We start from the raw sequence: 18,354 nt of genomic DNA, 5'->3' as shown, positions 1-18,354 counted from the left end.
TGCGCCGCCTACTTTATGAATGAAGCAGGCGGCGCAGGCACGTGACGTCAGTGAGTGACGCGCCGGCCGCCCGGCCTGCCTGCCGGCATCGTACAGAAGCTGGTAGGATGTACGGTAATATTAGGAGTGAGGGGCATGTGTAATCACTTGTAATTGAATGAGACATCTTATATTTGTATACTGGATCGGCGGAGGGGGGGGGGATCTGTGGATGGCACAGTTTTATGGGGAACATCTGTGGGTGGCACATACACTCACCTAAAGAATTATTAGGACCACCATACTAATACGGTGTTGGACCCCCTTTTGCCTTCAGAACGGCCTTAATTCTACGTGGCATTGATTCCACAAGGTGCTGATAGCATCTTTAGAAATGTTGGCCCATATTGATAGGATAGCCTCTTGCAGTTGATGGAGATTTGAGGGATGCACATCCAGGGCACGAAGCTCCCGTTCCACCACATCCCAAAGATGCTCTATTGGGTTGAGATCTGGTGACTGTGGGGCCATTTTAGTCCAGTGACCTCATTGTCATGTTCAAGAAACCAATTTGAAATGATTGGAGCTTTGTGACATGGTGCATTATCCTGCTGGAAGTAGCCCTCAGAGGATGGGTACACGGTGGTCATGAAGGGATGGACATGGTCAGAAACAATGCTCAGGTAGCCCGTGGCATTTAAACAATGGCCAATTGGCACTAAGGGGCCTAAAGTGTGCCCAGAAAACATCCCCAACACCATTACACCACCACCACCAGCCTGCACAGTGGTAACAAGGCATGATGGATACATGTTCTCATTCTGTTTACGCCAAATTCGGACTCTACCATCTGAATGTCTCAACAGAAATCGAGACTCATCAGACCAGGCAACATTTTTCCAGTCTTCAACAGTCCAATTTTGTTGAGCTCGTGCAAATTGCAGCCTCTTTTCCTATTTGTAGTGGAGATGAGTGGTACCCGGTGGGGTCTTCTGCTGTTGTAGACCATCCGCCTCAAGGTTGTGCGTGTTGTGGCTTCACAAATGCTTTGCTGCATACCTCGGCTGTAACGAGTGGTTATTTCAGTCAACGTTGCTCTTCTATCAGCTTGAATCAGTCGGCCCATTCTCCTCTGACCTCCAGCATCAACAAGGCATTCTCGCCCACAGGACGGCCGCATACTGGAGGTTTTTCCCTTTTCCCACCATTCTTTGTAAACCCTAGAAATGGTTGTGCGTGAAAATCCCAGTAACTGAGCAGATTGTGAAATACTCAGACCGGCCCGTCTGGCACCAACAACCAGGCCACGCTCAAAATTACCTAAATCACCTTTCTTTCCCATTCTGACATTCAGTTTGGAGTTCAGGAGATTGTCTTGACCAGGACCACAACCCTACAGGCATCGAAGCCACTGCCATGTGATTGGCTGACTAGATAATCGCATTAGTGAGAAATAGAACAGGTGTTCCTAATAATTCTTCAGGTGAGTGTGTGTTTCATCCAAAGATCCCCCCTGTAACAGTGTCCGTCACAGATCCCCCCTAACAGTGTGTCATCCACAGATCCCCCCATAACAGTGCGTCTTCCACAGATCCCCCATAACAGTGCATCATCCACAGATCCCCCCCATAACAGTGTGTCATCCACAGATCCCCCTCATAACAGTGCGTCATCCACAGATCCCCCATAACAGTGCCACCCAGAGATCCCCCATAACAGTGCATCATCCACAGATCCCCCATAACAGTGCCACCCAGAGATCCCCCATAACAGTGCGTCATCCACAGATCCCCCCATAACAGTGTCCTTCACAGATCCCCCCATAACAGTGTGTCATCCACAGATCCCCCATAACAGTGTGTCATCCACAGAGCCCCCATAACATTGTGCCATCCACAGATCCCCCATAACAGTGCGTCATCCACAGATCCCCCCATAACAGTGTCCTTCACAGATCCCCCCATAACAGTGCCACCCAGAGATCCCCCATAACAATGCATCATCCACAGATCCCCCCATAACAGTGCGTCATCCACAGATCCCCCCAATACAGTGTGTCATCCACAGATCCCCCATAACAGTGCGTCATCCACAGATCCCCCATAACAGTGCGTCATCCACAGATCCCCCATAACAGTGTCCTTCACAGATCCCCCCATAACAGTGCCACCCAGAGATCCCCCATAACAGTGCATCATCCACAGATCCCCCATAACAGTGCGTCATCCACAGATCCCCCATAACAGTGTCCTTCACAGATCCCCCCATAACAGTGCATCAGCCACAGATCCCCCCATAACAGTGCGTCATCCACAGATCCCCCATAACAGTGCCACCCAGAGATCCCCCATAACAGTGCATCATCCACAGATCCCCCCATAACAGTGTCCTTCACAGATCCCCCATAACAGTGCATCATCCACAGATCCCCCCATAACAGTGCGTCATCCACAGATCCCCCATAACAATGTGTCATCCACAGATCCCCCATAACAGTGTCCTTCACAGATCCCCCATAACAGTGTCCTTCACAGATCCCTCATAACAGTGTGTCCTCCACAGATCCCCCATAACAGTGTGTCATCCACAGATCCCCCATAACAGTGTCCTTCACAGATCCCCCATAACAGTGTGTCATCCACAGATCCCCCCATAACAGTGCATCATCCACAGATCCCCCCATAACAGTGCATCATCCACAGATCCCCCCATAACAGTGCATCATCCACAGATCCCCCCATAACAGTGCATCATCCACAGATCCCCCATAACAGTGCCACCCAGAGATCCCCAAAACAGTGTGTCATCGACAGATCCCCCATAACAGTGTCCTTCACAGATCCCCCATAACAGTGCGTCATCCACAGATCCCCCATAACAGTGCATCATCCACAGATCCCCCATAACAGTGCGTCATCCACAGATCCCCCATAACAGTGCGGCATCCACAGATCCCCCATAACAGTGTGTCCTTCACAGATCCCCCATAACAGTGCGTCATCCACAGATCCCCCCATAACAGTGCATCATCCACAGATCCCCCCATAACAGTGCATCATCCACAGATCCCCCCATAACAGTGCATCATCCACAGATCCCCCCATAACAGTGCATCATCCACAGATCCCCCATAACAGTGCCACCCAGAGATCCCCATAACAGTGTGTCATCGACAGATCCCCCATAACAGTGTCCTTCACAGATCCCCCATAACAGTGCGTCATCCACAGATCCCCCATAACAGTGCATCATCCACAGATCCCCCATAACAGTGCGTCATCCACAGATCCCCCCATAACAGTGCGTCATCCACAGATCCCCCCCATAACAGTGTCCGTCATCCACAGATCCCCCATAACAGTGTCCTTCACAGATCCCCCATAACAGTGCGTCATCCACAGATCCCCTATAACAGTGCGTCATCCACAGATGCCCCCATAACAGTGCATCATCCACAGATCCCCATAACAGTGCGTCATCCACAGATCCCCATAACAGTGCGTCATCCACAGATCCCCCATAACAGTGCGTCATCCACAGATCCCCCATAACAGTGCGTCATCCACAGATCCCCCATAACAGTGTGTCCTTCACAGATCCCCCATAACAGTGCGTCATCCACAGATCCCCCATAACAGTGCGTCCTTCACAGATCCCCCATAACAGTGCATCATCCACAGATCCCCCATAACAGTGTGTCCTTCACAGATCCCCCATAACAGTGCGTCCTTCACAGATCCCCCCCATAACAGTGCGTCATCCACAGATCCCCCATAACAGTGTGTCCTTCACAGATCCCCCATAACAGTGTGTCATCCACAGATCCCCCATAACAGTGCATCATCCACAGATCCCCCATAACAGTGCCATCCACAGATCCCCCCATAACAGTGCGTCATCCACAGATCACCATTAGTTCCAAACCCACCAAAAGCACACCTTTTGGTTAAACATTTTTTTTTCTTATTTTCCTCCACAAAAACCTAGGTGCGTCTTATGGGCCGGTGCGTCTTATAGGGCGAAAAATACGGTATTTCTCTTGCCGTGCATGCACGTATCTATCTACAATTACAAGAAAAAGTATGTGAACCCTTTGGAATGATATGGATTTCTGCACAAATTGGTCATAAAATGTGAGTCAATTCAGACCTACGGTTTGCTGCGCTTTCTGCAGTTTCTGATCAGAAACTTTAAAATGCTGAAAATATAGATTTTTTCACCCCCCTGCACCCCTGAATGATTTTTTTGCCGGCGGGTGGTGCAGGGGCGGCGCGGGTTGTAGGCGGTGCGGTAATCGCGATCCCCCACCCGCCTCCTCTTGAATATTCATTGGTGTCCAGTGGTATACCAGAGTGTCAGCACATTGTAGGTAGATGTCAGGTATAAACGGCTGACATCTGTGTGGCAATATCAGCCATTTAACCCTTTCCATACCGCGGTCCGTACGGACCGCGGTAAGGAAAGGGTTAACAGTCAGGGAGCTCCCTCCCTCTGCCATCGGGGGGCTGCTGTGCCTTTGCAGCCCCCAGACATGATGGGGTCACAGAGGGAGGGAGCCCCCCTCCTTCCCCTTCCCCGTCTGCTCAGTTGTGGCAGACGGGGAAGGTTCCCATGGCAACAGGACGCCTTCTCAGGCATCCTGCTGTCCATGGTGCTGAACAGATCTGTGCTAATAGCATTGATCTGTTCATACAAAATGTAAGTGAAATACAGTACAATACACTATATAGTGTACTGTACTGTATTGTACAGACATCAGACCCACTGGATCTTCAAGAACCAAGTGGGTCTGGGTAAAAAAAAAGGGAAAAAAAGGGAAAAAAAAGTAAAAATCAAAAAACAAATTTATCACTGATTAAAAATGAAAAAAAAAAAAAAATTCCCTACACATGTTTGATATCACCGCGTCCGTAACTACATGATCTATAAAACGGTCATGTTACTTTACCCGAACAGTGAACTACATAAAAATAAAAAACTATGATGAAATAGAAATTTTGGCCACTTTATTTCCCCAAAAAGGTAAAAAAAAGTGATCAAAAAAGTTGTATGTACGGGGGCGGAGCCTAGCCGGGACTGCAGATGGCTGTGTGAGAGCTCGGCTCCTCCGCACTCAGGTGAATTAAACCACATAATCAGCGGTGATCCATCTGAAAATGGTCAAATATGGGAGAGATAGGGGTTCTGACACCCCAGACACGCCGAGAACCCAAAAGAGCCAGCAAGCAATGCAGCGCTTCCTTAAGAAGAAAGCGCTCCTCTCACCAGGCGCGGGCCCTAAGATGGCGGCGGCAGCTGCATGCGCTGAAGAAGGAGAGGACTCTGACGCCGACAGCTCCCAGGGAGACACAGTGGAATCTCGTGACCCCTCACCAGTCTCGAAATCTTTTCTCACCAAGGTACTGGGGCAAGCACTAGAAAAGGCCATAAAACCAGTACTGGTGGAACTATCAGATATAAAATCTGAAATAACACAAATGGGGCACAGAGTAGAATCGCTGGAAACAACAGCCACGAACTTGTGTCACATTCCACGGGGTAGAGGAGTATCTGAACTTTCACACCACTGAGCTAAACAAAGCGATGCTGATGTTAGTGTAAGGGAATTATGTCTGTATCCACACATACACATATATATATATATATTCGGTCTTATATGCTTGTATCAATGTATACAGAGTTCCTCTTTAAAGGAAATATTTTATATTCTTATAACACCAAATCTAGTAACACAAGATAGCAGGAAGTGGCTGTCTGAAGCTCAAAACCGCATGGCTAGAAAGAGATATGCATGCTTTGCAAAAGAATGCCACATTTATGAAGAAGGTACCTGGAGAGAAAACTGCTGAATGCATGACATCATAACTGCAGAAACATATATACTCATATATACCTTTGTACGCATATATCTAACATGTGCATTAGATATATATTTTACACTTACTGCAATATGGGTTTGTATATTGACGTACACCTTGGGTTTAGATAAAGTGAAGGACGTTCTATCAGGTAAATGTTGGTACAAAATAAACCAAGATAATTCCGCGAAATATTTGAACAAAGCGAAGGGCGACAAAGATGGTGATAAGATATCTAAATTCTAAGAATAATAAGTGCGTCACATATGTACCTTGTTTCTAAGAAATTACCATGACTTTTTTTACTTTGTTTGAATAAAGATGTCCTTGGAAATTCGCTACCTGATTGGATGTAACGTAGGGCAGGTCTATATTCATTTGCGGTTTGAAGCTATAAATTGTCTACGATGTCTAAATAAAGGAGCAACCATTTTATACCTATCAACGTGTATTGGTCTTCAGTGGTTGTCCGGCCGGTGATTCACCCACAGACAAACCAGGGGCCCTTTCAGTTAGAAGATCAGGAAACAGAAGTAGACGACGGAATATCCGTATAAAGGGCCTACCTGAATCCTGGGCCTCTGAAGCACTGGAGAAAGTGGCCATGGAAATGTTCGCCGATCTACTAGGCCAGGAGTCAGCCGCTCCGATTATAACAGGGCCCTAAGACCAGCTCCTAAGCCGAATGAAAGACCTAGGGATGTGATCTGTGGCCTACTATCATACGTGGACACTGCCCGAATAATGGCCGCAGCCAGAGAGAAAAGACAGGTGGCATACGACGGAGTGGACATTGCGCTTTATCAAGATATAGCGCCCTCCACGCTTGCGAAGGCGCATTATGAAGCTCCTATTGGATGCGATGAGAGCCCCAAAAAATACAGTATGCCTGGCTATACACCTTCGGTATCGCGATCATAAAGAACGGCAAACGTACTGCGATACATACCCAGGATGATCTTGAAAGGGCTTGGGAAGTCATAGGAATCCACCTGCTGGAGGTGCCTTCATGGATGCCGATTGTCCAACCCACAGATCTGCCGCGGCTCACTAAAGTTGAGATATCTAAGGGGAAATCCAAGATGGCTAGAGATGCAGCAGGCGTGCGATCCCACCACCCTGAAGACGGATCCAGAGATCGTGGACTACAGTTTCTTGAAGGACAGCTGAAATAGTGATGGCTGTTCACTAACCTACAAGGATCCTTTGTTATTTCCAAGGTTTGATGTTTTTTTTTTATGTTTGCGTAAAAAACAAAACAAATAAAAACGGTGTAAAAAAAGCAATTTTTTGTCACCTTACATCACAAAAAGTGTAATAGCAAGCGATCAAAAAGTCATACGCACCCCAAAATAGTGCCAATCAAACAGTCATCTCATCCCGCAAAAATCATACCCTACCCAAGGTATTTGCCCAAAAACTGAAAAAACTATGGCTCTCAGACTATGGAGACACTGAAACATGATTTTTTTTTTGTTTCAAAAATGAAATCATTGTGTAAAACGTACATAAATAAAAAAAATAGTATACATATTAGGTATCGCCACGTCCGTGACAACCTGCTCTATAAAATTACCACATGATCTAACCTGTCAGATGAAAAAATAAAAACGGTGCCAAAACAGCTATTTCTTGTTACCTTGCCTCACAAAAAGTGTAATATGGAGCAACCAAAAATCATATGTACCCTAAACTAGTACCAACAATACTGCCACCTTATCCCGTAGTTTCTAAAATGGGGTCACTTTTTTGGAGTTTCTACTGTAGGGGTGCATCAGGGGGGCTTCAAATGGGACATGGTGTCAAAAAACCGGTCCAGCAAAATCTGCCTTCCAAAAACCGTATGGCATTCCTTTCCTTCTGCGCCCTGCCATGTGCCCGTACAGCAGTTTACGGCCACATATGGGGTGTTTCTGTAAACTACAGAATCAGGGCCATAAATATTGAGTTTTGTTTGGCTGTTAACCCTTGCTTTGTAACTGGAAAAAAATTATTAAAATGAAAAATCTGCCAAAAAAGTTACATTTTGAAATTGTATCTATTTTTCATTATATCTTGTGGAACACCTAAAGGGTTAACACAGTTTGTAAAATCAGTTTTGTATACCTTGAGGGGTGTAGTTTCTTAGATGGGGTCACTTTTAGGGAGTTTCTACTCTAGGGGTGCATCAGGGGGGCTTCAAATGGGACATAGTGTAAATAAACCAGTCCAGCAAAATCTGCATTCCAAAAACCATATGGCGCACCTTTCCTTCTGCGCCCTGCCGTGTGCCCGTACAGCAGTTCACGGCCACATATGGGGTGTTTCTGCAAACTACAGAATCAGGGCCATAAATATAGCTTTTTTTTGGCTGTTAACCCTTGCTTTGTTACTGGAAAAAATGGATTAAAATGGAAAATTTGCCCAAAAATCTAAATTCTGAAATTTGCCATTAACTCTTGTGGAACACCTAAAGGGTTAACAACGTTTGTAAAATCAGTTTTGAATACCTTGAGGGGTGCAGTTTCTAGAATGGGGTCATTTTTGGGTGGTTTCTATTATGTAAGCCTCACAAAGTGACTTCAGACCTTAACTGCTCCCTAAAAAGTGTGTTTTTGAAAATTTCTAAACTTCTAAGCCTTGTAACATCCCCCACAAATAAAATGGCATTCCCAAATTGATCCAAACATGAAGTAGACATATGGGGAATGTAAAGTAATAACTATTTTTGTAGGTATTACTATGTATTATAGAAGTAGAGAAATTGAAACTTGGAAATTTGCAATTTTTTTAAAAAATTTTGGTAAATATGGTATTTTTTTTATAAATAAAAATACATTTTTTGGACTTCATTTTACCAGTGTCATGAAGTACAATATGTGCCGAAAAAAAAAAGTAATCTCAGAATGGCCTGGATAAGTCAAAGCGTTTTAAAGTTATCAGCACTTAAAGTGACACTGGTCAGATTTGCAAAAAATGGCCAAGTCCGTAAGGTGAAATATGTCTGTGTCCTAAAGGGGTTTAACTAATAACACACAAAGAGTTACATGTTACCATGTTTTTATTGAACGCACCATGTAAACATTCACAGTGCAGGTGGGAAAAGTATGTGACCCCTTGGATTTAATAACTGGTTGAACCTCCTTTGGCAGCAATAACTTCCACCAAACGTTCCCTGTAGTTGCAGATCAGACGGGCACAACGGTCAGGAGTAATTCTTCACCATTCCTCTTTACAGAACTGTTTCAGCTCAGCAATATTCTTGGGATGTCTGGTGTGAATCGCTTTCTTGAGGTCCTGCCGCAGCATCTCCATCGGGTTGAGGTCAGGACTCTGACTGGGCCACTCCAGAAGGCGTATTTTCTTCTGTTTAAGCCATTCTGTTGTTGATTTACTTTGCTTTGGGTCGTTGTCCTGTTGCAGCATCTTCTGTGGAGCTTCAGCTGGTGGACAGATGGCCTTAAGTTCTCCTGCAAAATGTCTTGATAAACTTGGGAATTCATTTTTCCTTCAATGATAGCAATCCGTCCAGGCCATGACGCAGAAAAGCGTCAGGGCCAACTTTGGTTCCATCTGTCCACAGAATATTTTGCCAGTACTGCTGTGGAACATCCAAACTGTAAACGTGCAGCAATGTTTTTTTTGGACAGCAGTGGCTTCCTCTGTGGTGTCCTCCCATGAAATCCATTCTTGTTTAGTGTTTTACGTATCGTAGATTCGCTAACAGGGATGTCAGCATATGCCAGAGACTTCTGTAAGTCTTTAGCTGACACTCTAGGATTCTTCTTCACCTCATTGAGCAGTCTGCGCTGTGCTCTTGCAGTCATCTTTACAGGACGGCCGCTCCTAGGGAGAGTAGCAGCAGTGCTGAACTTTCTCCATTTATAGACCATTTGTCTTATAAAGGCTTTTGGAGATACTTTTATAACCCTTTCCAGCTTTATGCAAGTCAACAATTCTTAATCGTAGGTCTTCTGAGAGCTCTTTTGTGCGAGGCATCATTCACATCAGGCAATGCTTCTTGTGAAAAGCAAACCCAGAACTGGTGTGTGTTTTATAGGGCAGGGCAGCCGTAACCAACACCTCCAATCTCATCTCATTGATTGGACTCCAGTTGGCCGACACCTCACTCCAATTAGCTCTTGGAGATGTCATTAGTCTAGGGGTTCACATACTTTTTCCACCTGCGCTGTGAATGTTTACATGGTGTGTTCAATAAAAACATGGTAACATTTAACTCTTTGTGTGTTATTAGGTTAAGCAGACTGCGATTGTCTATTGTTGTGACTTGGATGAAGATCAGATCACATTTTATGACCAATTTGTGCAGAAATCCACATCATTCCAAAGGGTTCACATACTTTTTCTTTGAACTGTATATAGAGACGAGCGATGGCATTAGTGATCACTGCTCCCTGTACTGTGGAGGAGATCACTGCATGTAATTGTGTCTCCTCCACTGACGAGCAGGTGACTGTCAGGAGGGAACGCTTCTGTATGGGGACGAGCGATGGCATTAGTGATCACTGCTCCCTGTACTGTGGAGGAGATCACTGCATGTAATTGTGTCTCCTCCACAGAGCAAGCAGGAGACTGTCAGGAGGGAACGCTTCTGTATGGGGACGAGCGATGGCATTAGTGATCACTGCTCCCTATACTGTGGAGGCGATTGCTGCCGGTAATAGCAGGATTCTCTATGCCATATATGTCTGATAGATGCAGGTCCCAACTCTGGAACCCAAAGTGTAGAGAACACGGTTCCCCCGACCGGTCTGGTGGCTGCAGACGGAGTGGTGTCGCTGCTCTTCTATTCACTTCTGTGGCAGTCATGGCATCACAGGGGGGGGGTGAATTCACCCTATGGAACACCCTATAAAACTGCCGTTGCTCCTTATTTAATAGGTGACATGAAACCAGAGACGGACAGATCACCAGATTTACAGAAATTGCTAAAAATCACCTCACCAAGACTGAAAAAAGAGGATTTACACAGCGTGAGAAAAAGTATTTTATTACAAAAATCTAATATCACAACATTGCAGACAGTGTACAGGGCGGAGGAGAGGACTGCGTGTCAGGAACGGTTCACCTAGAAACCAGTGGAGGGTGGCACAACTAGAATGGTATCTGGCATGAGAGTTTGCAGTTACTGGCCTGTGTGAAAGGGTTGGACCAGCAGACGCTTGGTCATCACGTCTTCTGTCCATTGCTGCTGTTGGGGCTATAGCAATAGCTTGTCCATATACGGCGGGGAGCGCTGAATGGCAGGAAGGTTTGAAGGCTCTCACAAGCGGCCCCGAACGCATCCGTCCAGCCCTAATGCATTCTGAATGGACGCGGATCCGCTCAGAATGCCTCAGTCTGGCACCGTCTGTCCTCCGCTCCGCTCAGCAGGCGGACACCTGAACGCTGCTTGCAGCCTGGCCGTGCGGAGGCAAACAGATCCGTCCAGACTTACAATGGAAGTCAATGGGGCCGGATCCGTTTGAAGGTGACACCATATGGCTCAATTTTCAAACGGATCCGTCCCCCATTGACTTTCAGTGTAAAGTCTGGACGGATCCGTCTGAGGCTACTTTCACACTTAGAATTTTTTCTACAATATAATGCAGACGGATCCGCTCTGAACGCAAGTGTGAAAGTGGCCTTAGACGTCTTCCTGATAACCGTCTGAAGCACTGCTCTGTGTGAAAGGACCATCGGGGTCACCGACGTTTCCAGAAGATTCTGGAGCCCACACGGTCTACTCCTCCAACCCGTACAATCATGGGAAAACATAAGGACTCCCGAGGAAATGTTTTCTACCTCGGTGGACATATCAATATCTGATCTCCATTCAAATATAAAAATATAAAGGAGATGGAACAAAAACCACTCACATAAAGACTTCACAATTTAATATAAAAATAATATAAAATTCACCCATCTTCATTCCACACAAGGATGTAGATTTATCACTACCTTAAAGGGGTTTTCCAGTTAGACTACTTTCACACTCGCGTCTAGTGTGGATCCGTAATGGACGGATCCGTTCAGATCATACAACTGTCTGCATTGGTTCAGAACGGATCCGTTTGTATTATGTCTTCTATAGCCAAGACGGATCCGTTTGTATTATGTCTTCTATAGCCAAGACGGATCCGGTTGTATTATGTCTTCTATAGCCAAGACGGATCCGGTTGTATCATGTCTTCTATAGCCAAGACGGATCCGTTTGTATTATGTCTTCTATAGCCAAGACGGATCCGGTTGTATTATGTCTTCTATAGCCAGGACGGATCCGGTTGTATCATGTCTTCTATAGCCAAGACGGATCCGGTTGTATTATGTCTTCTATAGCCAGGACGGATCCGGTTGTATCATGTCTTCTATAGCCAAGACAGATCCGTTTGTATTATGTCTTCTATAGCCAAGACGGATCCGGTTGTATCATGTCTTCTATAGCCAAGACGGATCCGGTTGTATCATGTCTTCTATAGCCAAGACGGATCCGGTTGTATCATGTCTTCTATAGCCAAGACGGATCCGGTTGTATTATGTCTTCTATAGCCAAGACGGATCCGGTTGTATCATGTCTTCTATAGCCAAGACGGATCCGGTTGTATTATGTCTTCTATAGCCAAGACGGATCCGGTTGTATTATGTCTTCTATAGCCAAGACAGATCCGGTTGTATTATGTCTTCTATAGCCAAGACAGATACGGTTGTATTATGTCTTCTATAGCCAGGACGGATCCGGTTGTATTATGTCTTCTATAGCCAAGACGGATCCGGTTGTATTATGTCTTCTATAGCTAAGACGGATCTGGTTGTATTATGTCTTCTATAGCCAAGATGGATCCGGTTGTATTATGTCTTCTATAGCTAAGACGGATCCGGTTGTATTATGTCTTCTATAGCTAAGACGGATCCGGTTGTATTATGTCTTCTATAGCCAAGACAGATCTGGTTGTATTATGTCTTCTATAGCCAAGATGGATCCGGTTGTATTATGTCTTCTATAGCCAAGATGGATCCGGTTGTATTATGTCTTCTATAGCCAAGATGGATCCGGTTGTATTATGTCTTCTATAGCCAAGATGGATCCGGTTGTATTATGTCTTCTATAGCCAAGATGGATCCGGTTGTATTATGTCTTCTATAGCCAGGACGGATCCGTCTTGAACACCATTGAAAGTCAATGGAGGACGGATCCGTTTTCTATTGTGCCAGATTGTGTCAGTGAAAACGGATCCGTCCCCATTGACTTACATTGTGTGCCAGGACCGTTTGGCTCAGTTTCATCAGATGGACACCAAAACGCTGCAGGCAGCCTTCAGAGCGGAATGGAGACTGATCGGAGGCAAACTGATGGATTCTGAACGGATCCTTTTCCATTCAGAATGCATTAGGGCAAAACTGATCCGTTTTGGACGCTTGTGAGAGCCCTGAATGGATCTCACAAACGGAAAGCCAAAACGCCAGTGTGAAAGTAACCTTATATACACCTATCCTCTATCCACAGGAGGCCTACCTCTGGGAGCCCCACCGACTAGGAGAACAGGGGCCTCTACCCTGTGGTGCTCCCCAAAATGAACAAAGCAGCCAGTTGGGCTTTTGCACTGCCAGTCCATTCATTTCTATCGGAGGTCCAGAGATGGAGCGCACTGTACTCGGCTATCTCCACAACTCCCATAAAAATGAATTGGAGCAGCAATTCATTCTGGGGGGCACCACGGGGTACAGGGCCCCCATTCTTGTACTCAGTGGAGGTCCCAGTGGCAGGACCCCCACAGATCTAATAGTAATCCTGTATCCTGTGGATAGGTGATATCTTTATATAACCAGAATATCAGATAAAAAAAAGGACAATTCAGTGCCAATGCTCTGACCAGGCTCTACTTGTCTTCCTCATGTCCACAACATGTCTCCTCCATGGACCCCGGCACAGCTGCCCTCACATAAACATTATTTGAGTGTTTGGCAGATCCAGGCCGATTCCACACAAGAAATAAACCCTCGTATCGGCTGATTAATGATATGCTACAAAACCTTTTCATCTTATACCATGTCCCACACTCCAAGCAAGAATATGGTTTCTTCTCTGTGTGAATTCTCTGATGAGTTTCTAAATTGATTTTACTTTTAAAACATTCCTCACATTAATAATGTCAAAATGCCATCTCTCCTGTGTGACTTCTCTGATGTGTAACAAGCTCTGATTTATCTGTAAAACATTTCCCACATACCGAACATGAATATGGGTTCTCTCCAGTGTGATTTATGTGATGTCTAACAAGTTCTGATTTCAGCATGAAACATCTTCCACAATCTGAACAGGAATATGGCTTCTCTCCTGTGTGAATTCGCTGATGCTTAACAAGATTAGATCTATCTGTAAAACATCTGCCACATACTGAACACGGATGTGGTTTCTCTCCTGTGTGAGTTTGCTGATGTTTAACAAGAACTGTGCTCCGGGCAAAACATTTCCCACACTGAGGACAAGAATATGGCTTCTCGCCTGTGTGAATTCTCTCATGTGTAACAAGATTTGATCTAATAGTAAAACATTTCCCACATACTGAACATGAATATGGTCTTTCTCCTGTGTGAATTCTCTGATGTTTAACAAGATCTGATTTCAGCTTAAAACATTTTCCACAATCTGAACATGGAAATGGCTTCTCTCCTGTGTGAGTTCTTGTATGTGAAAAAAGACCTGAGTGCTTGTTAAACTGTCTTCCACACTCATCACACTGAAACTTTTTACCTCCTTTCTGCCCTGTATTTGTGGTAAAAACCTGTGATCGTTCGGGAGGTTTCTTCTGATTAAACAGATTACATGACACATCTGTTCCGTGAGGTCCTGAATGTATGTTAAGTCTAACGAGGTTTCCTCCCGAAGAGTGCTGCTTGATATCTTCACCTCCTGCTCTATAGTTTAGTGGAAACATGAGGTTCCTCTCACAGTTCTTACTGGGGTTTCCTGCCAGGATAAAAAAAAGGATGTTTTTTCTCTTCTAACAAGACAGGCAGATTTATAACATTTCTATTAGATCGCAGTCACACATGCAATTCTTTGTGAAGTTTTTCAGTCAAAGCCAGAACTGGATCCAGCAGGAAGGAGAAGTCCTTCCTTTATGTTTCCTTCTCATTTAGAATTCATTTCAGGCTTTGGCTCAAATAACTGCATAAAAAACAGATCAATTCTAAAGAGTTAAAAAAAAGTTTCAGATGCTGGAATCACGTGTCCTTCTGGTGAAAGTCTAGGTCTCTGCGCTTCATTCAGTGACTGCTTTTATTAGGTAAACCTCAAAAGTCTGAGAGGCACAACCTTGTCTGGCAATCTATGCTGTTAGGACAATCTCACCATGCCCACAGTCTGCTGGTAACAAGGAAGGGAACTGTAGGTCGCAATTGTGAAGAGAAAAATGAGAAACGGTTAACTATGAAAATTAAAAACATAAGTGATCGAACCAGTGGCACACTGTTATTGTGGCTCAACGGTTGTGGCCAAAGTGTCATGTATCACGAGACTAACGTATGCGAGGGACATTTTCTACTAAACACGGAAAGAACAAGACAAATTCTGATACAGCTGTAAGTTCCATATACAGTGCCTTGCAAAAGTATTCACCCCCTTGACTTTTTTCGTATTTTGGTGTCTCACAACCTGGAATTTACATGGATTGTTTGAGGATTTGCATCATGTAATTACAGAACCTGCCGACAACTTTGAAGATGTTTTTTTATTTTTATTTATTGTGACGCAAACAACAAATAGGACAAAATAACAGATAAGGTCAATGTGCAGAACTATTCACCCCCTAAAGTCAGTACTTTGTAGAGCCCCTTTTGCTGCAATCACAGCTCCAGGTCTCTTTGGATAAGTCTCTATGAGCAGTCGCCACATCTGACCGCTGGGATTGTTGCCCGTTCCTCCTTGCAGAACGGCTCCGGCTCCTTCAGGTCGGATGTTTGCGCTTGTGAACAGCGATCTTTACGTCTGACCACAGATCTTCTATTGGATTGAGGTCTGGGCTGTGACTCGGCCGCTCCAACACATTTACATGTCTCCCCTTAAACCTCTCAAGTGTTGCTTTAGCCGTGTGTTTGGGGTCATTGTCCTGCTGGAAGGTGAGCCTCCGTCCTAGCCTCAGATCACGCACAGAGTGGGGCAGGTTCTGCTGAAGGATATCCCTGTATTTAGCACCATCCATCTTTCCCTCAGCTCTGACCAGTTTCCCAGTCCCCCCAGTATGATGCTGCCACCACCAGGTCTCACAGTGGGATGGTGTTGTTTGGGTGATGAGAGGTGTTGGGTTTGCACCAGAAATAGCGTTTTCTTTGGCCGAAAAGTAAAATTTTAGTCTCCTCGGACCAGAGCCCCCTCCTCCATACATTTTGGGTCTCCTCAGACCAGAGCCCCCTCCTCCATACATTTTGGGTCTCCTCAGACCAGAGCCCCTTCCTCCATACATTTTCGGAGTCTCCCACAGGCCTTTTCTCACACTCACAACGCGCCTTATTGTTTTTAGCTGACAGTAATGGCTTCTTCTGGCCACTCTGCCATAAAGCCCAACTCTATGGAGTGTACGGCTTATTGTCGTCCTATGTACAGATCCTCCAGTCTCTGCTGTGGAACTCTGCAGCTCCTCCAGGGTCACCTTAGGTCTCTGTGCTGCCTCTCTGATTAATGCCCTCCTTGCCCGGTCCGTCAGTTTTGGTGGCGGCCATCTCTTGGCAGGTTTGCTCTTGTGCCATGTTCTTTCCATCTGGTTATGATAGATTTGATGCAGCTCCTGGGGATCAGCAAAGATTTGGATATTTTTTATAACCTATCCCTGACTTGTGCTTCTCCACAACATTGTCCCTTACTTGTTTGGAGAGCTCCTCGGTCTTCATGGCAGTGTTTGGTTAGTGATGCCTCTTGCTTAGGTGTTGCAGCCTCTGGTGTGTATATGTAATGACAGGTCATGTGACACTTAGATTGCACACAGGTGACATCATGTCACTAATTATGTGACTTCTGAAGGTAATTGGTAGTTTATGGGCTTCCTAACAAAGGGGGTGAATACATACGCACAGGACAATTCTCTGTTTCTAAACAATAGTTTTTTTTATATTTTTCTCATTTCAATTCACCAACTTAGACGATTGTGTTCTGATCATCACATAAAATTCAGATTAACAAAACATTGAACTTAAGACTATAATGTAACAAAATACAAAAAAAGTCAAGGGGGTGAATACTTTTGCAAGGTACTGTATCTCCACAGACTACATTTTTTTTTTCATGAGTAACAGACTAAAGCAAGGAGCATAGAAAGCAGATGACATCGGTCAAACACCATGTTGTAAAACCATGTAGGCAAAGAATATAAGCATTTGTGCTGTGTGTACTTTGAGTTTCAGTCAATTTATTGGTTAAAATCTTCTTATGACGGCATTTCAGAGCTGCAAAGCCCCTTCCTCAAGTTACAGACAGAAGAAGCAAATATTCATGGTGAGGCCCCATTTTTATGCCATCTGAAGTTCTACTACCCACGATTGATTACTGCTCTGATCGTCTACTCAAAGAAAAACTCAAGTACAAATCGACTGCTTCTCAAGCTGTAAAGCCTGAGGAATCCACCATACAAATCCCCCCACCTTGGGACCAAGGTACTGATGAAAAGTACATGTTGGGAATATTTTTTTAATCTTAAAAAACTTCTAAAGAAAGAGGTCCAACACCATGTGGACTACCTGTTTCTCACGTTATATCTTAACCACTTCCCATCTGGTCTATTTGCCCCCTTCCTGACCAGGCCTAATTTTGCAAATCTGACATATCTCACTTGTGTGGTAATAACTGTGGAACGCCTTTACTTATCCAAGTCATTCAGAGAGTGTTTTCTCGTGACACATTGTACTTCATGACAGTCATAAATTTGAGTCAATATATTTCATCTTTTTTTATGAACAAATCCCAAATTTACCCAAAATTTAGAAAAATTCGCAATTTTCTAAATTTCTATTTCTCTGCTTTTAAAACAGAAAGTGATGATACCTCATAAAATATTTATTACTTAACATTCCCCATATGTCTACTATATGTTGGCATCATTTTGGAAATGTCATTTTATTTTTTTAGGACGTTAGAAGGCTTAAAAGTTTAAAAGCAATTCTTAAATTTTTTAAGAAAATTGCCAAAACCCACTTTTTAAGGATCAGTTCAGGTCTGAAGTCATTTTGTGGGGCCTACATAGTGGATATCCCCATAAATGACCCCATTGTAGAAACTACACCCCTCAAGTTACTTAAAACCGATTTTACAAACTTTGTTAACCCTTTAGGCGTTCCACAAGAATTAAAGGAAAATGGAGATCAAATTTGGGCAGATTTTCCATTTTAATCAAATTTTTTCTTTAACACATCGATGGTTAACAGCCAAACAAAACTCAATGTTTATTACCCAGATTCTGCGGTTTACAGAAACACCCCACATGTGGTCATAAACTGCTGTACGGGCACACGGCAGGGCGCAGAAGAAAAGGAACTCCACATGGTTTTT

At 44.5% G+C, this 18,354-nt stretch overlaps 1 protein-coding gene across 1 annotated transcript in view; it reads right to left on the bottom strand.

Annotated features, from left to right (window-relative positions):
- Positions 1-13,211: 13,211 nt before the first annotated feature.
- LOC122932434 (zinc finger protein 773-like) overlaps positions 13,212-18,354 on the bottom strand; it is a 57,987-nt gene continuing 52,844 nt past the window's right edge. The window contains exon 9 of the mRNA XM_044286828.1: positions 13,212-14,784. Coding sequence (XP_044142763.1) covers positions 13,967-14,784 — 818 coding nt within the window. The 3' untranslated portion in view covers positions 13,212-13,966. The remainder of the gene's footprint in view (positions 14,785-18,354) is intronic.

The sequence above is a fragment of the Bufo gargarizans genome, chromosome 3 (genome assembly GCF_014858855.1).
Source record: "Bufo gargarizans isolate SCDJY-AF-19 chromosome 3, ASM1485885v1, whole genome shotgun sequence".
Classification (NCBI taxonomy): domain Eukaryota; kingdom Metazoa; phylum Chordata; class Amphibia; order Anura; family Bufonidae; genus Bufo; species Bufo gargarizans.
This window is presented reverse-complemented; position numbering and strand designations above follow the sequence as displayed.